General features: G+C 41.7%; 2 protein-coding genes across 2 annotated transcripts; one reads left to right on the top strand and one right to left on the bottom strand.

Moving 5' to 3' along the window:
• Positions 1-1,418: 1,418 nt before the first annotated feature.
• On the bottom strand, positions 1,419-4,812 carry LOC517108 (interferon alpha-2). Its single transcript, XM_010807769.4, has one exon. It carries the CDS (start codon positions 2,092-2,094, stop codon positions 1,537-1,539), a length of 558 nt encoding a protein of 185 aa, XP_010806071.1. The 5' UTR covers positions 2,095-4,812; the 3' UTR covers positions 1,419-1,536.
• LOC107132683 (interferon omega-1-like) lies at positions 4,606-6,999 on the top strand. The gene is made up of 2 exons (XM_015472423.1): positions 4,606-4,710; positions 6,634-6,999. The coding sequence occupies exons 1-2, from the start codon at positions 4,606-4,608 to the stop codon at positions 6,997-6,999; spliced, it is 471 nt and encodes a 156-aa protein (XP_015327909.1).
• Positions 7,000-8,984: the final 1,985 nt, after the last annotated feature.

Here is an 8,984-nt window from a genome sequence, read left to right as displayed (position 1 = left end):
TGCTATAAATTAAGGCAATTAATCTTACCACACTTTCAAGATAAGCCTTTATGATTATCTTAGTTTTGCATTTAAGACATAATGCAGCAATTTATAACTAGGCAATCTATTTTTATGTATAAATGAAAAATCTCAAAGATCTATTTGCAAGGAAATATAAATAAATGAGAAACTGAAGTATATGAAAAATGGATATTTATGTGATATACATTAGTATGTCCATATGTATAGATTTATTAACTACATATAAAAATGTCTGGAAGGATACCCATTAAATTGTTAACAGTATAGGATTAGGATGCATCCTCCTAGAAGTCAAGGGTATGCATTCCTTTGTATGAGTTATTTAAAAGTTTAGCGATGATGTGTGTTTAATATATATAAATAAGTTTAAGAAACCCTTTTACTTCTTTAGAGTCACATGGCAGCTACCAGGTCTCACATCTCTTAGCTGTCTCTGCAATCCCCAGGCTGCCTTTTTCTTCTTGCCTACATTTGAACAATTTAGGAAGACTCTCTTCTCAGGAGTGGCCAAGTGTAGAAAACTTACTCTCCCTTCCACATCCTACTCCAGGATCCTACATTCCACATATGCAGATTGACGGCCTATGATGTATGTGCTGCTGCTAAGTTGCTTCAGTCGTGTCCGACTCCGTGCGACCCCAAAGACGGCAGCCCACCAGGCTTCCGCGTAGCTGGGATTCTCCGGGCAAGAGTACTAGAGTGGGTTGCCATTTCCTTCTCCAATGTATAAAAATGAAAAGTGAAAGTGAAGTCGCTCAGTGGTGTCTGACTCTTAGCGACCCCAAGGACTGCACCTACCAGGCTCCCCCATTACTGGGATTCTCCAGGCAAGAGTCCTGGAGTGGATCGCCAGTGCCTTCTCCGCATGATGTATGTGGTTCTCCACTAATCCTTGAAGGCGCTCCGATTCTTACAGGCCCCCAGCAGGAAACTGTGTCCATGACCTGGGCTTTTCTCCACTCATCTCCCTCCCACCTCTGATCTATGTCTCAAGAATCACATTCAATCCCTCCTCACATTGTCCATTGTTCTTTCTATGACCCAGGGTGGGTAACCCCATTCCCTTTTTATTCAGGTGACTTCAGTATAGGTTTATCTTGTAGGATCAGGCTTTGGGTTAGATTTTATTCAAAGATATGTGCAAGTCAATTTGTTTTTTCAAATAACTTTCATTTTCTCAAGTGAAAAACAAGAGTAGTCATAAAAAATATAGTACAAAGCAAATATCTTATGAATGATAAAGATTTAAATGCTATGAACAGAGTAAATATTTCCAATAATTTAGATAAATAAATAAATATTACAACTTTTTAAGATATGAAAAATGAGTTCTTAAATCTGTTTTAAACAGTTATGGTAACAAAACATTTAACATACATTTAAATAATCCCATATATTAGCTATTACTTATATGTCATCTGACACAAAACTAGAGTTAAAGGTTGCACTTTGAGTCTTAGAAAATAGCCATTTAGTTGACCAGATGAACCGTTTTCACATTCAACACCTTCTTTATTTCCTGAGTTTTCCAATGAGCTCATTGGCAAAGACCAAGCACCTTCTGATTTCCACGCTGACAACCTCCCAGGCACAGTGGCTGTATTCTTTCTCTTTGAGATACACACTGATTCGCTGGAAGTAACTCTTCACAGCCAATCTGGAGTTCTCACTCCCTAGAGGTGACTGTTCCAGTGTCCTTCCCTCCCTCAGACACGTGTCCAGGTCCTCCAACTGCTGATCAAGTCCCACGAGGAATCTGTCCAGGAGGCTCTTGTCCCGACCTGCAGAAGAGCCCGTGGTGCTGAAGAGCTGGAAGGTCTGCTGGAGCAACTCGTGCACAACAGCTGTGGCTTCTGTCTTCTCAAGCCTGGTCCCATGCACCAGGGTCTGAGGAAATCTGAAGTCAGTCCTGTCCCTCAGACAGGACACAATGGGCACTCTCTCCATCTGACTCCAACGTGTGAAACTTTCCAGATTGCCGTGGCTCGAAGGCAACTCACAGCCCAGGGAGCACGTGGGGCTGCAGCAGAGCATCACCAGGGCCAGCAGCACAGTGACGGGGAGGGCCATTGGGACGCTGGGGGCTCTCAGGACTGCATGCAGGGGAGGTGTAGGCAAGTTCTGAGGGCTTGGGGTGATGGGTGGCTCTTAAAGAGTGAGTAGAGAAACTTTCATTTTCTGGGTTTTTCCAGTTTGCCCTTTCCTTTCTTTTTCTACTCTTTGTAATGAAATCAATACAAGCGATAATTTTTGCCATGAGTGCGTACGTGGGGGACATCAAATCATGCGTGCCACTGTGGTTGATAGCTACACAGCCGTATATTATGCTTCTCACACCTTCTTAGTTGTTCCTGGGAGAAGAGTCTCGTCAATGTCAGAGAAAGACGAAATATTCATACAAAACATGGCTTTTCCAGGTCACCAAGAAATGCTCAGTACAGAAAGAGCTTATGAGAGAAGCTATTGATTTTTCTCATGTTTTCCTCATTTACCCTTTTCTCCCTTCTTTAAAAAATTTCAGTTGTGATTGTACCTTTACAATATCACCTGAGTAGGCCTTAAGCTCCCTGGAGACATTATAGGGAACAATATCATTGATATCATTTGTTTAAAATGAGTTATTTTGCAACTATAATTCACAAGGCACTTTTTAAGGTGCTGGTTGTCCTAAAACATTCATGTTTGCCTGGGTTTATTTCTCTTTCACCTCTACCACTATGATATTTCACAGGATACTTTGCTTCAGTCTTTGTGAGATAATACAGATAATCTCATCTCCTTAAATATTTCCCTGGGAAGTGATAATCTACCATACACTCAGGGATACTGAGGTTGCAATTACATTCAATCCTTGTAATGGCATGTCTTTACCAATTCTATAAGGTACAGATAATTTGTAATTATATTAATGACAGAAATTTTTACATGCAACCTCTCAGCAAAGTGTTTTTAATAAACATGACAGTCGTCTTCACACCTTCCTTATGAGATAATTACTCTAATTATTGACATGTTTGCAAATAAGGAAACTGAAAACTCAGAGAGAGTACTTAACTTGCTAACAGGATTAACTGCATAAGTGGTACTTGAGCACTCTACTCTTCAGCCTCCACTTGATTCCTCATTAACCTTAAGCATTCTCCTTTAGCTACATCGTGCACAGTTGTAATTAAGTAATGCATCTAATTATGTAACATTTGACCGCCCTGATAGATTGTAAGCTCCCTAAAGGCAGTAATGGCACATGTGGGGAATCCAGGAAGGTGTCTGTCCCAGAGAAAGTGCACAGAGGGGTCTCTGTCCCAATGTTGTTGGTCACTAAGGCATGTCCAACCTGTCATCTATCTCTCAGAGTTTGCTAAAATTCATGTTCATTGAGTCAATCCAATGCAATCGAATCATCTCATCCTCTGTTGTCCCCTTCTTGTCCTGCCCTCAATCTTTCCCAGCATCAGGGTCTTTTCCAGAGAGTGGGCTCTTCCCATCAGGCGGCCCAAGTATCAGAGCTTCAGTTCTGTCCCAGGACTAGTTCTAAGAGAACTATACACACCAAAGTTTGAGTAGACCTAGTATTTGACGGCAATGGCACCCCACTCCAGTATTCTTGCCTGGAAAATCCCATGGATGGAGGAGCCTGGTAGGCTGAAGTCCATGGCGTCTCTAAGAGTCGGACACGACTGAGCGACTTCACTTTCACTTTTCACTTTCATGCATTGGACAAGGAAATGGCAACCCACTCCAGTGTTCTTGCCTGAGAATCCCAGGGACGGGGGAGCCTGGTGGGCTGCCGTCTATGGGGTCGCACAGAGTCGGACACGACTGAAGCGTGCAGTAGTAGCAGCAGCAGTAGCAGAATTTGAAGACTGTTTCAGAAAATGATAATCTTCTGAAAACAAAGATAGTAAGAGTAAATCTAAATGGATTTTTTAACTTTCTGGATAATTTCTCAAAATATTATCTCAGGTAGAAACAGAGACTCTCAGAGTTGTTGTGTAGTTGCCATAATTGGCCAGGCTCCTCTGTAGATCTCAACAAAACACCACTTGAAATATAGGATTGGAACTTATCAGGTGCAAAGGGAACTGTGTACTCAGCTGTCATCTACTGACTGTCATGTCCCTGGAATGAGCGAATGGCACTTTTGTGACAATGACGAATAGGAACTGGAAAGGAAGACCTTACTAAGTCTTCCTCTAAAATAGGAAGCACATTGTCAGAGCAGACAGCTCGGTCCGGTGCATGAGACAGTGGACATGGGGGCAAGACTCCTGGGTTGATGTCACAGCTGCAGCCTGCACTGCCTGTGTGACCTTCGGCACTACGGTTGTCTCCTCTTATATGGAACTGATGATCATATAAGTTTCTCTGGATTTTTCTGAAGATTGTAGGACATAACGTACTTCTGACAATGCTTGGACACATAAGATTTCGGTATCTGTTAACTGTTCCCACGAGGCAGAAAATTCACACATCCAACTATGGAAACGGGATAGAATTTCCCTGAGATGACCTGCTTCCCTTCCCTTAATGCTCAGCTTACTGGTCAACATTATAACATCTAATCTCATCTCTTGCGTGAACATGATGTGCTGTCCAAACACTACATCTAGTAGCTTCCAGCTCATAGCTGACCCCTCACACATGAATAAAATGACCGTCCAGTCTGTACCCCTGTCTCTTTTCAGGGTAAGTTAATAGGTTTACATCCTCAGAATCCATTAACATCCACGAAGAGTGAGAAATGTAAACAGACAAATAAAGATAAATAAGTAGACACTGGGAGTTAGCAAAGCCGTCCACTATCCTTTTAGGTAACACTGTGCCTAAGAGCCTGCTACCCTCCCCTGGCTCTGTCTGCAGCTAAACTATTTCACATAAGCTATTCTGAAATCTGTCACACTGTAGAGCTCTTCATCCCTGTTTGTGTAGTTAAGTGACATTTGTCATTTGGACAGAGAAGTCACTACAGTTTATTCATTACATCATTTACTTTACCTTTGTGGGTTACGTCTTCATTCACTGCTTACTTTTACTTTCTAGGAATGTTCAATGAGTGGAAAGTTTTTATCTCTTGAAAAATCGCTGAGGAAATACATTAACTGTTCTATTCATTTACATTTTCTGTTCCTGTTTTTGCCATAAACCTCAAAGTGGAAATCGAAAAGATTGTAGGAGCATTAGCACAGCTTTTACAAACTGAATTACAAATGTCAAAGAAGAGGTAGCAATATGAAAACCGTATAAAAGGACCTAATAAAAAAGTGGGTTGCTTGGACATGGCAAGGACAATGGCCTGGGATAAAAAAGGGACATTCTAACCACTTGAACACTTGGACAGGAGTGGTGGTTACACTTTACTTTCATGAGAGTGACTTTGGAGGATTCATCATCTTGGTTATAGGCTTAGTTTGTAACCAGGAAGGGTTAATTTTGAATTTACACTGGATCTGCTTCTGTGACTTCAATTGTTTTTGTCCCAGAAATTCACATTTGGGAAGGCCAGAATCACAGATCGATATGACATCTTTGTTTGTTGACATGACATGAGATATTCCATTTCACACCACCCATGAAATGACTATCAGGAAGTGCAACTAACACATCCGCCTACCTGAGGCTTGCTGGCTGTTCTGGGAGATATTTTCAGGAATTAAACGTCCTTTACTTTGTTTCCTCACCTCCTCCCATGTCTGATTCATAAAAGAGTCTGACACCCAGGACCCCCACAAGACGGTTATTTTGAGGCACTAGCCTTTCCTCTTCTCAGTCAGCCAGTTCCCGAATAAAGTCCTTTCCTGCTCCCAACACCTCGTCTTGGATTCATTGATTTGCCCTGCTGCAAGCAGAGCAACTTGGACTCTGTAACAAGCTCAGCATTTGGATTGGCACATAATAAATGTTTAGTAATTTCCTCAATTATGGAGAGTAAATACAACCAAAATTGACAAATTAAAAGTTCTGCTGAGGAGAATAAGGTGAGATCCATGCATATAAAGCTCAGATATTTTTCACATCTGATCAAGTCTTTCAAGAGGAATATGCAGAAGCAGCAAAAGAAGTTTGAAAAAGAAGTCTAACAAAGTTTCCTTAAAAGTTGATCTTAGCATCAGGAAGAAAGATCCAATACCTCTTAATATATCATTAGTTCCAAGTTACTGACATAATAAGCATTCCATGGAATTAGAACATCTACGTTTTTAATGAATACATTTTACTTCAATGTAAGGATACAGAAGAGCAGAAACTCATGACTGATTTCCAGGCTGTTGAAGTGAAAGGCAAGCCCAAAATGAGGTAGTACATGTATCTGGGTAAACTCAGAATATGAACATTTTGGACTTAATATTTAAGAGGCACACAACAGAAGATCCTTACATGAAATGAAGATGAAACAAAGCTCACAACCGCTCATCTCAATTGGAATGCTTCCTTGAGGAATTGACCAATGGTTCTTTATCTCCTCAATGATGATACTGATGATGCTTGTCTCCAACCCCATCTCTTCCTCTGAATCCATGAACTGCCTCAGAGCCTTGACTTGGAAAAGCAGGAGACCTTCACATTTGCATCAAATAAACACAATCTCTCTCTTTCCTGTCTGGGCTACAGGAAAGACTTCAGATTCCCTCTGGAGCAGGTGAGTGGCAGCCAGCTCCAGAGGCCCAGGCCTTCTCTGTGCTCCACGAGATGTTCCAGCAGAGCTTCAACCTCTTCCACACAGAGTGCTCCTCTGCTGCCTGGGACACAACCCTCCTGGAGCATCTCCACACTGGACTCCATCATCAGCTGGACGACCTTGACGCCTGCCTGGGGCAGGTGATGGAAGAGGAAGACTCTGCCCTGGGAAGGACGGGCCCCACACTGGCCGTGAAGAGGTACTTCCAGGGCATCCATGTCTACCTGAAAGAGAACGAACACAGTGACTGGGGCTGGGAAACTGTCAGAGTGGAAATCATGAGGCGCTTTCTGTGTTAACTGGTTCCTAAGAAAACTCAGGAAGTAAGAAGGAACCTGATTCTCAGTGACTCGTGTCCTAGCTCAGACTTTCATTTTCAGTCATTTCCAAAACTCTGATTTCTGCCTTAGCTATGAAATAGTTTGAGTGACATTTGATATTGGCATTAATATTGAGAATATCAATATCCATCTGCTTTTAGAATTAGAGGAAATATATCTGATGCCCTGTGGCTGAATGTTATGGAATAACATGTTTTTCTATGAATGTACCTCATTTATTGGAGAAGGGGACCGACAGAGGATGAGATGGCTGGATGGCATCACTGACTCAATGGACGTGAGTCTGAGTGAACTTCGGGAGTTGGTGATGGACAGGGAGGCCTGGCATGCTGCGATTCATGGGATTGCAAAGAGTCGGTCACGACTGAGTGACTGAACTGAACTAACTGAACTCATTTATTTATATTAATTTATTTACTTTTATGGTACTTGCATTTATGTTATGTTTATTACATGCACGCGTGCTATTCATGCTAAGTCACTTCAGTCGTGTCCGACTCTATGCGATCCTATGGACAGCAGTCCCCCAGGCTCCTCTGTCCACAGGATTCTTGAGGCAAGAATACTGGAGTGGGTTGCCATTTCCTTCTCCAATTTATTCCATAAGAATATAGAATTTTCTTTAATACAAACGTAACTTTTATTTACTCATGAAATGTATTTGAAGACATGTTTCTTCCTCTTCCTTTTGAATCTTTTCCCAGAGGCCTAATGCTGTAAAACTACATATAGAAAGATGTTGTGCAGTGTGTTCCTTTATTTGCTGGCCTTGTGGAGAGTCTTCAGTATGAGACTCAGAGGCCCTGACCTTACAGAGGTCACACTGGAGCAAGGACATTGCCATGAAAGAAGTAGTTATAAGATAATTAGGTATTTACATTTGGGCCCTGGGCTACACAGAAGTATCAGATGTTGATGGCAGTGAGTATCCTGGGAAGCTCATTTAGACCACCTTTAAATGACTTAGCAGCAGCAGCAGCAGCAGCAGTCTCCCCAGGGAAGTAATCCGAAGTATGAGACTTGAAGAATGAGTATGAATTTGTTAAGTAACTCATGAAGAGCAAAATTTCCCAGAATAAAAAAAAAAAAAAACTAATAATACAAAACAAAGCATAGCATATAGAGTGTCCCTGCACAAGAATGGTTCTGGTACTTTTAGAGACGTGAACAAGACCGAAGTCGGTAGACTGTACACATGCATGTAGGGGCTATCATGGCATGACCCTGGATATATGGAAAAGGGCCCAGAGATAGACTTTTGAATGGTGTTAGATTTTATCTTAAGAACCAAGGAAATTACTTGCGAATTTAAAGCTACAGAGCCACTCGGACCAAAGCAGATGCAGGGAAATTCATGAAACCAGCAGTTCTCAAAGTGTGGTCTGTGGGCCCCTGCAGATCCCCAGGACACTCTACAGGGATTCATGAGGAAAAATAATTCCTATATCAAGATCTTATCTGTCTTTTCCACCACAGTAACAACTTCTGTTGGTGGTGCAAATACAGCGCTGGGCAAGACTACAGAGCTGCAGTGTGGATCTGAGCAGGGGCACCTCAGTGCCTAGTCATTGTCATGCTTTTACGTATCATATACTTGAAGTTGGAAAAAAGGACAGTTTCACATAAGAAGATCCTTCGTGAAACAGCAAGATGAGGAAATTTATGAAATCTTAACTTTGGAGTACACATTTAAAAATATTCTCCGTTGTAGTCTTTTTAACATGTTGTGTGACAGGCACGCCTGCTGCATGCCTGGTGATTGTTCTGAGGAGAAGCACTTGGATGATGATTATGTGAGTTATGAGCTAGACTACCACTCTCTTGAGAAGAGCAAGCTTTACTCCACAGAATGACAGTCAAATCATGGTCACTCAGAAGTGCGCATTTGACAGATACTTTCTTATACTATTTCTATTAATGTTATATGAATATTCTTGTTGACT

This window comes from Bos taurus, chromosome 8 (assembly GCF_002263795.3).
Source record: "Bos taurus isolate L1 Dominette 01449 registration number 42190680 breed Hereford chromosome 8, ARS-UCD2.0, whole genome shotgun sequence".
NCBI lineage: Eukaryota > Metazoa > Chordata > Mammalia > Artiodactyla > Bovidae > Bos > Bos taurus.
This window is presented reverse-complemented; position numbering and strand designations above follow the sequence as displayed.